Below are 19,371 nucleotides of genomic sequence, written 5' to 3'. Positions count from 1 at the left end.
GTGGTTATGTATGGATGTAAGAGTTGGACTGTGAAGAAAGCTGAGCACCAAAGAATTGATGCTTTTGAACTATGGTGTTGGAGAAGACTCTTGAGAGTCCCTTGAACTGCAAGGAGATGCAACCAGTCCATCCTAAAGGAGATCAGTCCTGGGTGTTCATTGGAAGGACTGACGCGGAAGCTGAAACTCCAATATTTTGGCGACCTCATGCGAAGAGTCGACTCACTGGAAAAGACCCTGATGCTGGGAGAGATTGGGGGCAGGAGGAGAAGGGGACGACAGGATGAGTTGGCTGATGTCATCACCAACTCGATGGACATGAGTTTGGGTAACCTCCGGGAGTTGGTGATGGACAGGGAGGCCTAGCATGCTGTGATTCATAGGGTCGCAAAGAGTCAGACATGACTGAGTGACTGAAATGAACTGAACTGAACAAGAATTAAAGGGATTTCCCTGTCAGTCCAGCGATTAAGACTCCAAGCCTCTACTGTAGAGGACACAGGTTTGATCCCTGGTATGCTGGATCTGGTGGTCAGTTCTGAGCGCATTTTGCCTGGGTACCACCACTTCTATTCTCTAACAACATGTAAAAAATCTAGACTTTTCTGTTCTTCCTAGAAACTCAGTCAAATTTGGCAGGTTTTCATCAGTGCCACTTAAAATAATGAAGAGTTCCTTAAGAGAAAAGTTCTCATCTTAATATCTGTATCCCGACACCTACCAGTACAGAAAAAAACACGCAGGCAATATATATTTGTGAAGAACTGCATCCCTAGAACATAAGAGATAGATTTGTGTTTGTCTTTGATGTCTTCATGAAGAGTTCTTATGTTGGTTTTCACAGTATCCAAAGCTTTCTTATTGTTTTTGTCTCCTTGCATTTCTTAGAGATTCTTAGAAAGGTTTACTTTTCCCTTTTTAAGAGTCATAGAACATTAGAAAAGTAGTGACCAACTTTGGATAATAATTAACTTTCAGAGCCCTGGCTGGTAGTTTTTCTTTTCTAATAAACTTCAGTCATTTGAAGAACAGTCTATAAAAATGGAAAAAATCTGTGTCTAACTACATCTTTTTTTTACTGAAATTGCCAGCTTCTGCTTTAGTTCAAGCCAAGTTGAAATTAAGTAGGATTTCGAAAGAAAGAGAAAAATGCCTCTTTTTTTTTTTTTTTAATTTTATTTTATTTTTAAACTTTACATAATTGTATTAGTTTTGCCAAACATCAAAATGAATCCGCCACAGGTATACATGTGTTCCCCATCCTGAACCCTCCTCCCTCCTCCCTCCCCATACCATCCCTCTGGGTCGTCCCAGTGCACTAGCCCCAAGCATCCAGTATCGTGTATCGAACCTGGACTGGCAACTCGTTTCTTACATGATATTTTACATGTTTCAATGTCATTCTCCCAAATCTTCCCACCCTCTCCCTCTCCCACAGAGTCCATAAGACTGTTCTATACATCAGTGTCTCTTTTGCTGTCTCGTACACAGGGTTATTGTTTCCATCTTTCTAAATTCCATATATATGCGTTAGTATACTGTATTTATGTTTTTCCTTCTGGCTTACTTCACTCTGTATAATAGGCTCCAGTTTCATCCACCTCATTAGAACTGATTCAAATGTATAGTAGAAAGTAATATTTGTTTAGACCTCTTACATATTAAAAGCCATGCACAGATTTTTCAGCAAGGAAAAAACTGCTTTAACTATGGCTTAGTGCAACATTTTGATGTAGCAACTTCATTTTGTGCTAGTTGGAAAGTCAGCTTTTTTTTTTTTTTTCCAGTATCTAGGGCTTTGGAAATTGAAAACTATGAAGAAAGGGAAGAGGACAAAGGCCAAGAAACATTTTTCCCCTTAAAAAAATTTCCTCCAAAAGTCAGAAAATACAGAAATGTGGGTTTACCGGAGGAAAGGACAGGGAGGGATGGATATCAAAAGAATGAAGAGAGGAAAACAACACAGAGACAAATGACAGTGAGATTAAAAAAACAAATCAACATGGGCTTGGGATAATGTGAAAAGGGAAAAGAATCCAAAAAGGAATGGATATGTGTATAACTGAATCATTTTGCTGTCCACCTGAAACTAACACAACATTGTAAATCAACTATACTCTAGTATAAATTTTTTAAAATAACTTAGAAATATAAATAAATAAATAAAATTAAACAGACATATTTTGCAAATGTAAAAAAAATATGAAAAAGGAAGGCATCATGAATATGTTAAGGGGATTCTCTATCCTGGAAATATATAGTTTTGTATACACTCTAAAAAAATGGGCACAGACTTGAAAACTAGAAACAGCCCAAATATGCACCAACTGGTGAGTGGATAAACTGTGGTATGTACTAAATGATGGAATGTTTTTCAGAGATTAAAAAGAGATTTCTTAATCATCCAACAACATATCTAAATCTCAAGTGCATGATGCTAAGTGAAAGAAGCCAGACTTGGAAGATTACATACTTCACGATCCCATTTCTGAAAAAGGCAAAACCATAGGAATGAAAAATAGACTAGTGGTCACTGGCTGCAGTGGGGAAAGGCCGGAGAAAAGAACACAGAGAAGTTTCTGGTGTGATGGAAATATTCCGTATCTTGCTGTAGTGCTGTAGTGGTGACTGCATACCAGTGACATACAGTTCATACAGTGACGCTTTTAAAAGATAAGTTTCACGCTATGTAAATTATACTTCAATAAACGTGACTTTAAAAATTGACACAACTCTGTCCTAAGACTGAAGACTGATGGAAAAGGCTGTGTAAAAACAAATACAGTAATATAATAAGTAAGGGACTTTAAATACAGTTGTTACAGAAGCAAAGTCCTAAGAATGGCTTTAGGTTTACTCTGGTAGAGGAAAAAGTGAAAGTGAAGTGCAAGTCACTCAGTTGTGTCCAACTCTTTGGGACCCATGGGATTCTCCAGGCCAGAATACTGGAATGGGTAGCCTTTCCATTCTCTAGGGGATCTGCCCAACCCAGGGATCGAACCCAGATCTCCCACATTGAAGGCAGATTCTTTACCAGCTAAGCCACAAGGGAAGCCCAAGCAAACTGGAGTGGGTAGCCTATCCCTTCTCCAGGGGATCTTCCCGACCCAGGAATTGGACTGGGGTCTCCTGCATTGCAGGCGGATTCTTTACCAAGTGAGCTATTGTTAGAAAAAACTATAGGAAAAGCAACGTGTGGGAAAGTTCAAGGAGAAGTAAATTAATAAGTAATATCATTTGTATGCAGGTCAGGAAGCAACAGTTAGAACTGGACATGGAACAACAGACTGGTTCCAAATAGGAAAAGGAGTTCATCAAGGCTGTATATTGTCACCCTGTTTATTTAACTTATATGCAGAGTACATCATGAGAAATGCTGGACTGGAAGAAACACAAGCTGGAATCAAGATTGCCGGGAGAAATATCAATCACCTCAGATATGCAGATGACACCACCCTTATGGCAGAAAGTGAAGAGGAACTGAAAAGCCTCTTGATGAAAGTGAAAGTGGAGAGTGAAAAAGTTGGCTTAAAGCTCGACATTCAGAAAACGAAGATCATGGCATCCGGTCCCATCACTTCATGGGAGATAGATGGGGAAACAGTGGAAACAGTGACTGAATTTATTTTTCTGGGCTCCAAAATCACTACACATGGTGACTGCAGCCATGAAATTAAAAGACGCTTACTCCTTGGAAGGAAAGTTATGACCAACCTAGATAGCATATTCAAAAGCAGAGACGTTACTTTGCCAACAAAGGTTCATCTAGTCAAGGCTATGGTTTTTCCTGTGGTCATGTATGGATGTGAGAGTTGGACTGTGAAGAAGGCTGAGTGCCAAAGAATTGATGCTTTTGAACTGTGGTGTTGGAGAAGATTCTTGAGAGTCCCTTGGACTGCAAGGAGATCCAACCAGTCCATTCTGAAGGAGATCAGCCCTGGGTGTTCTTTGGAAGGAATGATGCTAAAGCTGAAACTCCAGTACTTTGGCCACCTGATGCGAAGAGTTGACTCATTTAAAAGACTCTGATGCTGGGAGGGATTGGGGGCGGGAGGAGAAGGGGACGACAGAGGATGAGATGGCTGGATGGCATCACTGACTTGATGGACATGAGTCTGAGTGAACTCCGGGAGTTGGTGATGGACAGGGAGGCATGGCGTGCTGCGATTCGACACGAGAGTTGGACACGACCGAGCGACTGATCTGATCTGATCTGATCACATGTATTGAACTTGCCTGTTGCTCAAGTGGTAAAGAATCTGCCTGTGATGCAGGAGACCAAGGTTCAATCCCTGGGTTGGGAAGATCCTCTGGAGAAGGGAATGGCAATTCACTCCAGTATTCTTGCCTGGAGAATTCCACGGACAGAGAAACCTGGCGGGCTACAGTTCACAGGATTGCAAAGAGTCGGACACAGTTGAGTGACTAACACACACACATCACACATATTGGCTCATTTACTTCTCATGAGTAAATGGAATGACTCAAAGCATGAAAGGGGGAGGAGGGGGAAATTGGTGAAAGTATTTAAACACACACACATCCGAAACAAATTTATGAGAACTTTAAGCTGAAGAAAGGACTTTGAAGTAACCTGATATTGAGTCTACAAAGCTTTCTGAAATATCTGTATGAAAATAACTTTCATCCTGAGACTGACTCCTATCTGAGTTACCTTTGGTGCAATTATCTGATAATTACCGTGTAAAGATATTTACTAGGGCACTGCGTAAACTGTGATTATTATCTCACAGCTCCTTTTTAAATAATTAAATTACACAACTCAGGGATTGGTGATGAAAGAACTTAGAGAAAAAAAAAAAGAGGGTTGTAGATTATCCATTTTCTATAGGCAGTTTGAGGGCAAACACTCTTATTGCTTGTATCCAACAAGCACAATGCCTAGCTCCATGGCCACTTACATAGGATGTGGCTAATGACATATTTTTGATTTGATTTAATGTTGATTTTGCAGATCAGCATCCAGAACAGGATGCAAGAAACTCCAGCTTCTATTAAATCTCAGACTATTTGATCATGAATGAGCATTCTTCTAAAAAATTGTCATTTGTTCTTTTTCAGTTTCACACGTCATTCATTACAACTTTTGTTCTATACTCTTTTGTTTTAAAGGAGAAGATCATGGAGATTAAAAAGCAAATAGGAGAAATGGATAGCAATTTTGTCAAGGTAATGATATAATGTCTTTAAGGAAGAAAAATAGTTCTGCAAAGAAATCTCAAATTTTAGTGAATGGAATCCAAAATTCAACAAAAGAGACTCAGAATTTTAGACCCAGAAGGGAACTTATTATTATTTATGCCCATATTTCTACATGAAAAGAGTCTTGTGCTTGCTGTCTAATTAAAAAATATTACAGTACTGATGAACTTATTTTCAGGACAGGAATAGAGACACAGCCATAGAGAACAACAGACTTTTGGACACAGCAGGGGAAGAAGAAGGAGCAAAGAACTGAGAGAGTAGCACTGAAACATACACATTACCATATGTATAACAGATGCTAGTGGGAAGTTGCTGTGTAATAAGGGAGCTCAACTCCTCGGTGCTCTGTGACAGCTTGAGGGTGGGATGATGGGGTGGGAGGGAAGTTCAAGAGGGAGGGGATATATGTATACTTATGTCTGATTCACATTGTTGTACTACAGAAACCAATACAACATCGCAAAGTAATTATCCTCTAATTAAACATAAATCTAAAATAGAATATAAAAAATATTTTTCTTCTAACAAAAATAATGCATGCTTATTTTAATAATTAAAAAATTATAAAAATATTGCAAAAAAAAGAAATATAAAGCCACTCTCAAAAATAAACACAGTGAACATTTTAGTATATTTATATTCTTCTAAATGTTTTAATACATATATTATAATATTATTATTTTAATGAGTTAACATTATATATATTATTTTCAAACTTGCTTTTTCATTTGGCATTTTTCTTCCACAACTTTCTATGCCACTAGATGTCCTTTTACTTTTTCACTGTTTATGTGAGGCAGGGTTTGATTTTGGAATTTATTAAACTTATTTTGTTAGATATTTGTGGTTTTATAATCAATTATAAACTATACCTCAAAAATCCATATATTTTCTTGCTTTTGCAAGTAATTTTTAAGGATTAGTTTCCATAAATGGCACCTCCTTGAATCACAGGACACTCTTTTTTCAGTTAAGGCTCTGCTTTTCAACATATCCTGCAAGTCTATTATGGGATGATTAATTAAAAACCTTTCTAAGCATTATTTACTTAGGACATATGTGCAATTGACATTTGCATCTTAGAAGAGGATGATTTGCTTTCAGCCCATGTCTTGATCTTTCTGAGATACATGGGAAGAAAAGAGGAATAAGACACTTTTTGTGGATAGCACTTTTACTAAACTCTAAGGCCCAAGTATCCAAACATGATGAAGACTTACATTTATATATTGTAAATTTTAAAATATTTAGAAAAAATAGAGTTTTATTATTTTCTCAGAAACATATTATGTTTTTCCAACTAGTGTCCTGGTAAAAGTTTAAGAAGCAAGGAGAGAGTAGTGGATAGAGAAGAAAATTATTTGTAATATGCTGCTATTGTGCAAATTTATATCTTTGAAGTACTGAAAATAATTTATTGATCTTGTGGTAATACCTTCTGCGATTTATTGTGATTGCGTGATGAATTTTTTCTAAGAGGAAGGGTTTTACTGAATAAAAGTAAGTTTCAGTGAAGCCTCCCTACAACTTAGTGATATCAGAATGAGTATGGTTTTATTGTATAAACCAGAAAATGTAATTTCTATTTTACCCAAAATTGTGGGTGTCTTTTCAGGAAGATGCTTGTGATGAAGCTCATAAATTAAAGGAAAAACTTGTTGCAAGAATAGAGGTAAGATTTCACAGTTACACAGTTCAAATAATGATCAAATGAAATTATTTAAATCTACACACAGAGGTCATTCTTTCCCTGGAAGTTGAGTGTATACCACACACTGGTCTCTTTCTACCCCTTTCTCCCCTCCTGAACTTCTGCTTTGGGGTGCCAGAATGTCTCACAGGTGTGGTGTACTTCCAAGCTCTCATACCCTGGGGCTGCTCCTACAGCTCCTCCATCTGCAGCTTATTCTCCATGTCTACATATTATCCACTCTTCAAAGCTCAATTCAAATGTCCTCTCATCTCCCAGACCTCCCCTAATCTCCCTTAGCCAGAAAAGTGACTCCATCTGAACTTCTCACGCAAGAGTTTATACACTGAGGTAAATGTGAATGCGTGAGTCAAACAGTGAATTAATGAATGAATGAACCTGTCACCAGTTCAGAGGTGCTTAATCATCCCACCTGTCCTAGAGGAGAAGTCCCAAAACCAAGCCTCAGCTACTGTGTCCTCACATTTTTTACTTTCTCTTTAGCATGTCTATAGTATCTAATGAATATATGCATTTAGTTGTTTATTGCTTACCACCCAACCCTTATAGACACACATAAAATTCTTTGTCCCTTTTGTTAAAAAATACATGCATAATAGAATGCCCATGTCTTGTCTATTTTGTTACCTGCCACATCCTAGAATAGTGCCTGGTGGAGTCAGTCAAATAAATATGTTTTGCATAGATGAAAAAATTGAATAGTTGAATTCAATAAAAGAAGAACTATATTTCTATCTGAATACTCTGTGAATGTGTAAGTTTCTTTCCTTAGGTGAGTACACAGTGAGTACACATGACTCACGTGTGATTTGCAACACTCTTTACGTGTTCTGGAGGAAAGATACTTGGCATCATCTCCAATGAGAAGGGCAGACAATGAGAATCATTTTTTAAAATGATTGCTCTTTTTGTTCCCAGAACTTTTGCAAGGACATGGCTCTGCTGGATACAAAGTTGGGGATGTACCAAATGCAAGGGAATCCAGACTCTCAGAGTCCTGAAGAAATGGGCATGGATGAAAAGGAGCCCCTGCTTCTTCAGGCTTCATCACCATCCTTGGAGGAGAGCTCCCCTCCCCACATTACAATGTGGTGAGTTAGAGACAGGGACCTCTGGAGGCTGACAGAGTCCCCAAAATGAATGGACTATAGTAAGATTGAATTTCGTTGAGGAATTTATTTTATTTTTTTAATAAATTATTTATTATTCTTCTTTAAAACTTTAAGTTGTAATATTTTTCTTCTTCATATTTTTAAAATTTTCAATCAGTATTTTCTTTCATTTACTGGCCACGTTGCATGGCTGGTGGGATCTTAGTTCCCCTACCAGGGATTGAACCCAGGCTATAGTAGTAAAAGCACCAAATCCTAACCACTGGACAACCAGGGAATTCCCAAGACATATACCTATTGCAATAGATATAGATATAGACATAGATACAGATATTTCTTTCTTAGCATTTTAGATAACTACATATATATGTATTCTTGCTTAGTCACCAAGTCATGTCCGACTCCTGGCAACTCTGGAGTGTAGCCTGCCAGTCTCCTCTGCCCATGGCATTTTCCAGGCAAGAATACTGGAGTGGGTTGCCATTTCCTTCTCCAGGGGATCTTCCCAATCCAGGGAATGAAACTGCATCTCAAGCATTGGCAGGTGGATTCTTTACCACTGAGAAACCTGGGTGGCCCCAGAAAACTACATATACATAAATTTTAAAGGATGGTGTCTTCAAGCTAGGATGCAGCCACCTCTACTGAAAGAACATACCTGCTAAGCAGATTTGAAAACCTTTGTTTGCTAGACAGGGTGGCTCTCCCTTGTATGATATTGAAGACACACGTACTGGCAAATTCTGACTCTGGATCTCTTTTTCTGGAGATGCCATACCATCATATATGCCTTGAGTAGTATTTTCCTCTAAGAAAGCTATTTTTTTAATCTTTTTATTTTGTTTTATTCTTTTGTTAGAGAAAATGTGAAAATTAAGTAAACTCTGGCTATGTTTTCACACACAAACACATACATGCACAAATACTGTTAACTCAATTTTATAAAAATATAATGAAAATGGCATAAAACCATTTTATCTCTTTTGCTTAAGAAAGCTCTTTTAATTCTTTATCCCCAAGCACTAACCCAAGTAGAATCTTTCTTTTGTGTATGCACATTGTACTTAGCTCATAATCCTGACATAGTGCCCACAGCATACTATTGCAGTTAAATTATTTCCAATCTGTCTTATCTTAATAACCCATGGGCTACTTGAAGGCAGGAGTCTTGATCATTTGCAGATATTAAATATAAAATATGTCCATCATGCTCAACAAATATTTAACTTATTTATTAATTAAAGTAACAGGTGAAGAGTGATGTTGATGGTGAAGTAAGGACCATCAAAGAAAACTTCCTCCTCCATAAAACTCAATGAGAGAGCTGGAAAAAATTGTCAGAATCAACTTTTTCACAATTCTGTAAAGTAAATCTTTAGTATTCAGAAAAAGATAAAGAACTCTTGAAACTCAACAGCAAAAGACAAACAGCCTAATTTTCAGTATAAGCAAAAAACTTGAATAGACATTTCTTCAAAGAAAATATACAAGTGGCCAAAAATCATTTGAAAATATTTTCAGTGAAAAAGCACAATGAAAGCATTATTGATCTTTGGGGAAATGCAAATCAAAATCATGAGATATTGGGAATTCCCTGGCGATACAGTGATTAGAACTTGGTGTTTTCATTGCCAGGGCCCAGTTCTGATCCCTGGTCAGGAAACTAAGATCCCATAAGCCAAAATAAATAAAAAAAGAAATAATGAGGTATCACTTTACATCTCTAGATCAGTTCAGTTCTGTTCAGTTGCTCAGTCATATCCAACTCTTTGTGACCCCGTGGACTACAGCACACCAGGCCTCCCTGTCCACCACCAACTCCTGGAGTTTACTTTATACCACTAAGATAACCATAATTAAAAAGACAGATGAAGACAAGCATTGGAGAGGATGTGGAGAAATTAGAATCCTCAGACAGTGTTAGTGGGATTGTAAAATGGTGCAAACACTTTGGAAAACAGTTTGACAGTTTCTGAAAATGTCAAGCTACCATATGATCCACTTGTAAGTATGCACCCAAAGAACTGAACATATATGTCCACATAAAAACCTGTATATGAGTATTCACAGTAGCTAAAAAGTGGAAACAATACAAATACTCATCAATGGATTAAATAGGTGAACAAAATGTGGTATATCCATATGATAGAATATTATTCAGCCATGAAAAACAATAAAGTACCTATACATGCCATAACATGAATGACCCTTGAAAACATTATGCTAAGTGAAAGAAGTCAGACCCAAAAGGCTACATATTATATCATTTTGTTCATATAAAGTAGTAAAAGTGGGAAAATCCAGGTCTGCAGAAACTAGATTAGTGGCTGCCAGGCCTAGGGAGAGTGGAAAATAGGGAATGACTGTTTTGGGGAGGAATTTTGATAAAAATTTTCTGGAATTAGTGGTGATGGTTGTACAATCTTGTGAATAAACTAAAAGCCACTGAATTGTACAATTTAAAGAGTAAGTTTTATGGCATGTGAATTATATCTCAAAAACAGACAAATAAGTGAGTAAGTGAATGCCATTTGGTGATCACTTAATTGTGTTATGGGCTTCCCAGATAGCTCAGTTGGTAAAGAATCTGCCTGCAAGGCAGGAAACCCCAATTCGATTCCTGGTTGGGAAGATCCCCTGGAGAAGGGATAGGCTACCCAGTCCAGTATTCTTGGGTTTCCCTTGTGGATTAGCTGGTAAAGAATCCGCCTGCAATGAGGAGACCTAGATTCGATCCCTGGGTTGGGAAGATCCCCTGGAGAATGGAAAGGCTACCCACTCCAGTATTCTGGCCTAGAAAATTCCATGGATAGTCCATGGGGTCGCAAAGTGTTGGACATAACTGAGTGACTTTCATTGTCACTTAATTGTGTTATACAGGCAGATAATCCAGGTTAGTTGGTCATCTTTCATCACATAATTGGCTTCAGAGATGGCTCAAGTGGTAAAGAATCTGCCTGCCAATGCATGAGGCCCAGGAGACATGGATTCAATCCCTGGGTCAGAAAGATCCTCTGGAAGAGGAAATGGCAACCCATTCCACTATTCTTGCCTGGAGAATCCAATAGACAGATTTGCCTGGTGGGTTACAGTCTGTGGGGTCACAAAGCATCAGACACAACTGAGCACGCACACACAGCACAGAATTACATCCTAGTTAAAACTGTCTAAGACTTTTACGAGTCTCCTGTCAGAGAACTGGAAACATTCTGATTCCATTTAAGCATATTTATACATTATCTCTTTTCAGGAAGTTTATCTTACAATGTCAATTATTCTATACCAATTTTGCTGTTTTTAGCTTCAGAGGGTGGCCTCTTCCTGGTATTATCCCCAATCCCTCAGTTCTCTTATAGTTTTCTTCTATTTATTAACCACATATAACGTGAACATTTGGAAAAGATTAAAGATTTTATGCAAGGAAAGTTCTTTTTTTTTTTTTTAATTGATGTTAGGGCTTCCTTGGTGGCTCAGACAGTGAAGATATCTGCCTGCAATGCAGGAGAAACTGGTTCAATCCCTGGGTCAGGAAGATCCCCTGGAGGAGAAAACTCACTCCAGTATTCTTGCCTAGAGAATTCCGTGGACAGAGGAGCCTGGTGGTGATGTGAAAAGTCATACATGACTTAGAAACTAGGCAGCAATAACTGATTATATTGAAGTTATAGGATTATAGTTTTTAATTTCTCTGTTTTCCAAGTTATCTGTAATTTAGAAAAAAAACTATTTTCTCTTTAAATATTAATGTTAAAATGTGGCGTTTTTGTGGGAAATGTCCCAGCTTAGTATTTCCAAATATGATTAATTTTGGAATTTAGGAAGATAGTGCTTATTTACTAGGTATGTTTTGGTAGTGAGTCATTTTGCTTTGCATAAGAAGGAACAAATCTAGATTTAGTGCTCCTGGAGGACAGGACATTTCTGCTTCACCTTGCTAGCCATCAAAGCCTCTTTCAAATAGAGTATTTTAAGATCATTGGCTCTTTAATAAATATGTGAAGTAGAAGCAATTATTTGTGTACCTGCCAAGAGATAGCCAGTGGCAGTAATGCCAAGAAACTTGGCTCAGTTTCATGGAATCCAAAGAGTTGGGTCACAAAATATATGCATAACTAGCTTTAACTGTGCCCTAGACTTTCTCTTCTGAAAAGTATTATAGAAGGTAATTATCTCCAGGTAACTGGATTATCTGTGACATTTCTTTTGTTCTGTCTGTCTTTCTGGATTTTCCAGATCTTCTACCCTAATCGTGTATTGCATTTATAATTAGATAATAATGCAAGAACTTCAAAGCAAATAAATACAATGCAAAAAGGGCATGTCTGGTGGTAAGATAAAACTGCTGATAGAGAGAGCTGAATTCACTTGTCACATGGTATTTTGTACCCTGAGGAAAATCTAGCTAGCTGGCTGTGCCCTTATTTCTCCCCAGATAGACTTCCTGTACCTCACAAGTGAAGTAAGGGTGGCAATAACCACGAAAATGTGAGACTAGCATTTCAAATAAAAGAGCTCCACAGAAATCAGGGTTTCACTGTCTCATGGCTATAGAATCTTAGAATTCCAGTGCCAGCCCTAGGATGGACTTATGTCTGTCTACTCCAAGTTCCTTCTTTTGCAGACATCAACAGCAGTTAAGAGAAGTTCAATTACTTACTTGAAGTTGTAAAGCTATACAGATGGAGGAACCAAGAGTCACATCAGTGTGATTTTCTTCAGAATGTTCTTTTGTTTGTTTATTTACTTATCTATCTATTGATTAATTGGTTGATGTGTAGCTGATTTATAATATCATATTGGTTTCAGGTAAAAGGGCTTACAAGGTGACTCAGTGGTAAAGAATCCGCCTGTGATTGCAGGAGATGCGGGTTCAATCCCTGGGTCGGGAAGATTCCCTGGAGGAGGAAATGGCAACCCACTCCAGTATTCTTGCCTGGGAAATCCCATGAACAGAGGTGCCTGATAGACTGCAGTCTGTGGGGTTGCAAAAGAGTCAGACACAATTGAACGCTCTTGGACAGACTTATACAACATAGTGATTTAATATTTTTATAGATTATACTGCATTTACATTTATTATGAAATAATAATTAAAAGACGCTTACTCCTTGGAAGAAAAGTTATGACCAACCTAGATAGCATATTCAAAAGCAGAGACATTACTTTGCCAACAAATGTCCATTCAGTCAAGGCTATGGTTTTTCCAGTGGTCATGAATGGATGCAAGAGTTGGACTGTGAAGAAAGCTGAGCGCCGAAGAATTGATGCTTTTGAACTGTGGTGTTGGAGAAGACTCTTGAGAGTCCCTTGGACTGCAAGGAGATCCAACCAGTCCATTCTAAAGGAGATCAGCCCTGGGTGTTCTTTGGAAGGAATGATGCTAAAGCTGAAACTCCAATACTCTGGCCACCTCATGCGAAGAGTTGACTCATTGGAAAAGACTCTGATGCTGGGAGGGATTGGGGACAGGAGAAAAAGGGGATGACAGAGGATGAGATGGCTGGATGGCATCACTGACACGATGGACATGAGTTTGAGCAAACTCCAGGAGATGGTGAGGGACCGGGAGGCCTGGCGTGCTGCGATTCATGGGGTCTCAAAGAGTTGGACATGACTGAAAGACTGAACTGAACTGAACTGGACTGGATAGCTATACTTCCCTGTACTATACAATATATCCTTGTTGCTTATTCATTTTGTACATAATAGCTTGCGTCTCTTAATTTCTAGCCCTATCTTGCCCCTCCCCTCTGCCCTCTTCCCCACTGGTAGCCACCAGTTTGTTCTCTACATCCTTCAGATGTTCTTAACCACAAATGTGTTTCTTTCCTTCTAGGAAACGTGCACTGAGGATTTTCATCATGTTTTATGTCCTCACCTTGACTGGACTTTCATGTTACATACTGTTTTTTGATGCTACATTTATCTTTGAAAAGGTGCTCCCTACAATTCTTGGGCGCCGCAGGATGTGGGAACTGCGGGAGATTCTTGCACCTTTCTTGAATTTGGAAGTGGAAGACTTGCTACCGTCTTAAAGATACAGAAGTTACTGTTACCCTACTGAATTTCTTCTCAATAAAATTCTGGCTGTTCTTGTATTATGATGGTTAACTTACTTTTTAAAAAACACTATAGAGTGGAATATTACCCAGCTATGAAAAAAGAATGCATCTGAGTCAGTTCTACTGAGGCGGATGAACCTAGAGCCTATTATACAAAGTGAAGTAAATCAGAAAGAGAAAGATATCGTATACTGACATATACATGGAGTCTAGAAAGATGGTACTGATGATCTGTTTCCGAGGCAATTTCAAAGGAGATGCAGATGTAAGCAACAGACTAACAGTCACAGTGGAGGAGGGAGAAAGTAGGATGACTTGAGAGAGTAGTATTGAAACATATACATTACCATATGTAAAGTAGATAGTGGGAATTTGCTCTTTAATACAGGGAACCCAAAGGTGGTGCTGTATGATAACCTAGAGGAGTGGGACAGGGAGGAGATAGGACGGAGGTTTAAGAGAGAGGGGACATATGTATACCCATGGCTGATTCATGCTGATATATGGCAGAAACCATCACAATGTTGTAGAGTAATTGTCTTCCAATTAAAAATAAAATTAAGAAACAAAACACTAGAGCATGTTTTGTGAAGGACATTATAGTTATGCAGAGAGTGGCTGATAAGATAGAAAAAAATGAAAGCAGTTATCTTTACCCTCATGACTCACAATGAATTTTCGCACACATTTTTAAAAACATTACTTTCAAACTACTAGCCTCTCTTCTCCCCCAACCGTGTGGACATTGAGACTACTAAGTATTACTTTCATGGATGGTTGTTCCCCCCATTTTGACCTCTGATATCTCAGAAAGGAAAGAACAGAATTCTCTCCAGTTTTACTTCGGTTGAATTGGAGCCTTACAATGGTTGTCTAGGGAGGCCTTATAAATAGCTGAGAAAAGAATAGAAGCTAAAAGCAAAGGAGAAAAGGAAAGATATACCATTTGAATGCAGAGTGCCAAAGAATAGTCAGGAGAGATAAGAAAGCCTTCCTCAGTGATCAGTGCAAAGAAATAGAGGAAAACAATAGAATGGGAAAGGCTAAAGATATCTTCAAGAAAATTAGAGATACCAAGGGAAAATTTCATGCAAAGATGGGCTCAATAAAGGACAAATGGTATGAACCTAATAGAAGCAGAAGATATTAAGCAGAGGTGGCAAGAATACACAGGAGAACTATACAAAAAAGATTTTCATGACCCAGATAATCACAATGGTGTGGTCACTCACCTAGAGCCAGACATCCTGGAATGCAAAGTCAAGTGGACCTTAGGAAGCATCACTACAAACAAAGCTAGGGGAGGTGATAGAATTCCAGTTGAGTTAGTTCAAATCCTAAAAGATGATGCTGTGAAAGTGCTGCACTCAGTATGCCAGCAAATTTGGAAAACTCAGCAGTGGCCACAGGACTGGAAAAGATCAGTTTCATTCCAATCCCAAATAAAGGCAATGCCAAAGAACGTTCAAATTACCGCACAATTGTACTCATCTCAAACGCTAGCAAAGTTATGCTCAAGTTTCCAAGCTAGGCTTCAATAGTACATGAACCTAGAACTTCCAGATGTTTCAAGCTGGATTTAGAAAAGGCAGAGGAACCAGAGATTAAATTGCCAACATCCGTTGGATCATCGAGAAAGCAAGGGAGTTCCAGAAAAACATCTACCTACTTCTGTTTTATTGACTACGTCAAAGACTTTGACTGTGTGGATCGTAACGAACTGTGGAAATTTCTTAAAGAAATGAGAATACCAGACCACCTTACCTGCCTCCTGAAAAATCTGTATTCAGATCAAGAAGCAGCAATTATAACAGACATGGAACAACGAACTGCTTCCAAATTGGGAAAGGAGTACAATAACGGACTGGTTCCAAATTGGGAAAGGAGTACATTGTCACCCTGCTTATCTAACTTTTTTGCAGAGTGAAAGTGAAAAGTGAAAGTGAAAGTCACTCATTTGTGTCCAACTCTTTGCTACCCCATGGACTATAGTCCATAGAATTCTCCAGGCCAGAATACTGAAGTGGGTAGCCTTTTCCTTCTCCAGGGGATCTTCCCAAACCAGGGATCAAACCCAGGTCTCCTGCATTGCAGTCAGATTCTATACCAACTGAACCACAATTATGTGAAATGTTGGGCTGGATGAAGCACAAATTGAAATCAAGATAGCCAGGAGAAATATAAATAACCTCAGATATGAAGATGACACCACTCTTATGGCAGAAAGTGAAGAACTAAAGAGGCTCTTGATGAAAGTGAAAAAGGAGATTGAAAAAGCTGGCTTAAAACTGAACATTCAAAAAACGAAGATCAGGCATCTGGTCCCATCATTTCATGGCAAGTAGACGGGGAGAAGTAGAAGCAGTAAAATAAAAGCAGATTTTATTTTCTTGGGCTCCAAAATCACTGCAGATGGTGACTGCAGCCAGGAAATTAAAAGATGCTTGCTCCTTAGAAGGAAAGCTATGACAAGCCTAGACAGCATATTCAAAAACAGAGATAACACTTTACCAACAAAGGTCTGTCTAGTCAAAGCTATGATTTTTCTATTAGTCATGTACGGGATGTGAAGTTGGACCATACAGAAGGCTGAGCACTGAATAATTGATGTTTTTCAATTGTGGTGCTAGACAGGACTCTTGAGAGTCCCTTGGACTGCAATGATATCAAACCAGTGACTCTTAAAGGAAATCAACTCTGAATATGCATTGGAAGGATTGATGCTGAAGCTCAAGCTCCAATACTTTGGTCACCCGATGTGAAGAGACGACTCACTGGAAAAGACCCTGATGCTGGGAAAGATTGAGGATGAAAGGGGAAACGGGAAGCAGAGGATGGATGGTTGGATGGTATCACCGACTCAATGGATCAAACTCTGGGAGATAGTGGAGGACAGAAAAGCCTGGCATGCTGCAGTCCATGGGATTACAAGGAATCGGACACAACTTAGTGACTGAACAGCAACAACAATTTGATAGATAGTTTTGAAAGCCAGACTGGGACATTTTTATCCCAAGTTTTGTAGGTAATGTTGAAAAAGTGAACATTATTTGCAATATGAAAAATAGCTATAATGAATTGTGCAAGATTAATAGAACCATGAAGAATAAATTGGAGTGTGTGGGCAGATGGAGTGTGAGAGATTTGTTAAAAGGTCATTCCGTGGTTCAGCTGAGCTAAAGAGGTGAGAATGGGGGTGAAAAGGAGATGGTGGGTGAGGTAGATATATAAGGGTGGGTTTTATGATATTTGCTTGGGTAACAGATGCGGGGTTGGAAGAGTGGTGACAGGGAGGTATGGAATGCAGCCCAGTTCTCTTCACATTTGAATTGGTCTTGAAGGATGGTTACTATTTTCATGACAAAGATGAGGGAAAGATATTTCAGAGAAAAAAACATTATGAGTAAAACTTAGGAGCCATAAATGGAAGGCAGAGTCAGGAACAGACTTTGTATGCTTGTATGTTCTTTTTTTATTTAAAGAATTTAAAGAATTTTTTAAAATATAATTTTTGAAAGTTACTTTCCATTAATTGCATTCCCTGTGCTGTATAATACATCCTTGAGACTATCTTATACCCTATAGTTTGTGCCTCACTTTTTCCTACCATGTTACTCCTGTCTTGCCACTGGTAACCACTAGTTCTCCATATTTGTGAGTCTGCTTCTTTTTTGTTGTATTTTTAAGATTCTACATATACATGATATCATACAGTATATTGTCTTTCTCTGTCTGACTTACCTCACTTAGCATAATGCCCTCGCAGTCCATCCATGTTGTTGCAAATGGTAAATTTTCATTCTTTTTTATGACTGAGTAATTCCACTCTGTGTGTGTGTGTGTGTGTGTGTGTATCACATCTTCTTGATCTTTTCATCTGTTGATGGACAGTTTAGGTTGCTTCCGTATCATACCCAGCGTAAATAATGCTGCTATGTACATTGTGATACATGTATCAGTAGCTTGAAATGTGAAGTTCGCTTGTGAGTAGTTCTCAAGCTGTGATGTTTAATAGGATTCTACAAAGAGACTTTTAATTGCACATTTGTCTGGGGCTTCCCAGGTAGCTCAGCTGGTAAAGAATCCGCCTGCAATGCAGGAGGCCCCTATATGATTCCTGGGTAGAGAAGATCCCCTGGAGAAGGGAAAGGCTACCCACTCCAGTGTTCTTGGGCTTCTCTGTTTGCTGAGACAGTGAAGAATCTCCCTGCAATGTGGGAAACAGGTTCGATACCTGGGTTGGGAAGATCCCCTGGAGGAGGGCATGGCAACCAACTCCAGTATTCTTGCCTGGAGAATCCCATGGAAAGAGCAGCCTAGCAGGCTGCAGTTGTGTCGCAAAGAGTAGGACATGAATGAGCAACTAAGCACACACAGAGCAGCACTTCCAGAAATTCTGAATCTTTAGGTCTAGTGTGAATCTCTAATATTTTCCATGTTAATCATTTCCCCTAGTAATTCTTGGGGCTCAAAGTTTAAGAACTACCATGCTATGCCACGGGCAATAGTTACCTGGAATTTTAATTTGACTGAGATCTCATACGAGGTTAAACAAGAGGTGAATAAATTTACGGGGCAGGCTAGGAGTCAGGGGGATGAATGAGGGAATTTCCAGGACATACAGAAAGGGAAAGAGCTAAAAGCTCTGGGAACAATGAGTAATGTATTCAAAAAGTCTTGTGATAGTGAGAATATGCTGACAGAATAAAAAAACAGTCACAGACTTGTTTATAGATAAAAAGACTGTTCAGACCAATTTGTAGACAGAACTTGGAGTGTGTTTTTTATAAGCTCCAGGTAAACTCTCACTGCCGGGAACAGTATCAGCTGATTTATTTGTAATACCAAAATAGAAGCATCGAGTTTAGCTCAAATAGAGCTACTTATTGCAATAAGTATATAACACAAATAAAGAAGTAAGGTAGAGAAACTAGATTCTTTTAAAGAATAAATTAATATTTTACTAACTTCCAAGATATGTTTTATTAGGATTTTCACTAAGATGGAATCATTTTCTCTGTAGGATGAAGATCCTGAAAGTAAAAATGGTGCTATTTCACATCAATTTATTTCCCATTTGTCAGCATCTCAAGCTGGAAAGTTGGATATCACAGTGTTCTCTACTGAGAGAGGGAAACATTTTGTAGAGCAATGTAATATTAAGGTGATATAAATGTCTCTGTGTGGTAATTCCTTTTACTGCTTTGGTTGGTGTTTTATTTCAGATCTTTAAAATGCCATATTCAATTGAGTCAACTGC

At 38.5% G+C, this 19,371-nt stretch overlaps 1 protein-coding gene across 2 annotated transcripts in view; it reads left to right on the top strand.

Moving 5' to 3' along the window:
• The window catches only part of SMCO2 (single-pass membrane protein with coiled-coil domains 2), a 40,542-nt gene extending 26,395 nt beyond the window's left edge, over positions 1 to 14,147 (top strand). The window contains exons 6-9 of one of the 2 annotated variants that reach the window (XM_061417559.1): positions 5,083 to 5,190; positions 6,842 to 6,898; positions 7,856 to 8,028; positions 13,886 to 14,147. In XM_061417559.1, the coding sequence (XP_061273543.1) occupies positions 5,083 to 5,190; positions 6,842 to 6,898; positions 7,856 to 8,028; positions 13,886 to 14,084 (537 nt within the window). In that variant the 3' untranslated portion in view covers positions 14,085 to 14,147. The remainder of the gene's footprint in view (positions 1 to 5,082; positions 5,191 to 6,841; positions 6,899 to 7,855; positions 8,029 to 13,885) is intronic. The other variant, XM_061417560.1, reaches the window with a different exon arrangement.
• Positions 14,148 to 19,371: the final 5,224 nt, after the last annotated feature.

The sequence above is a fragment of the Bos javanicus genome, chromosome 5 (genome assembly GCF_032452875.1).
Source record: "Bos javanicus breed banteng chromosome 5, ARS-OSU_banteng_1.0, whole genome shotgun sequence".
In the NCBI taxonomy this organism is placed as follows: domain Eukaryota; kingdom Metazoa; phylum Chordata; class Mammalia; order Artiodactyla; family Bovidae; genus Bos; species Bos javanicus.
This window is presented reverse-complemented; position numbering and strand designations above follow the sequence as displayed.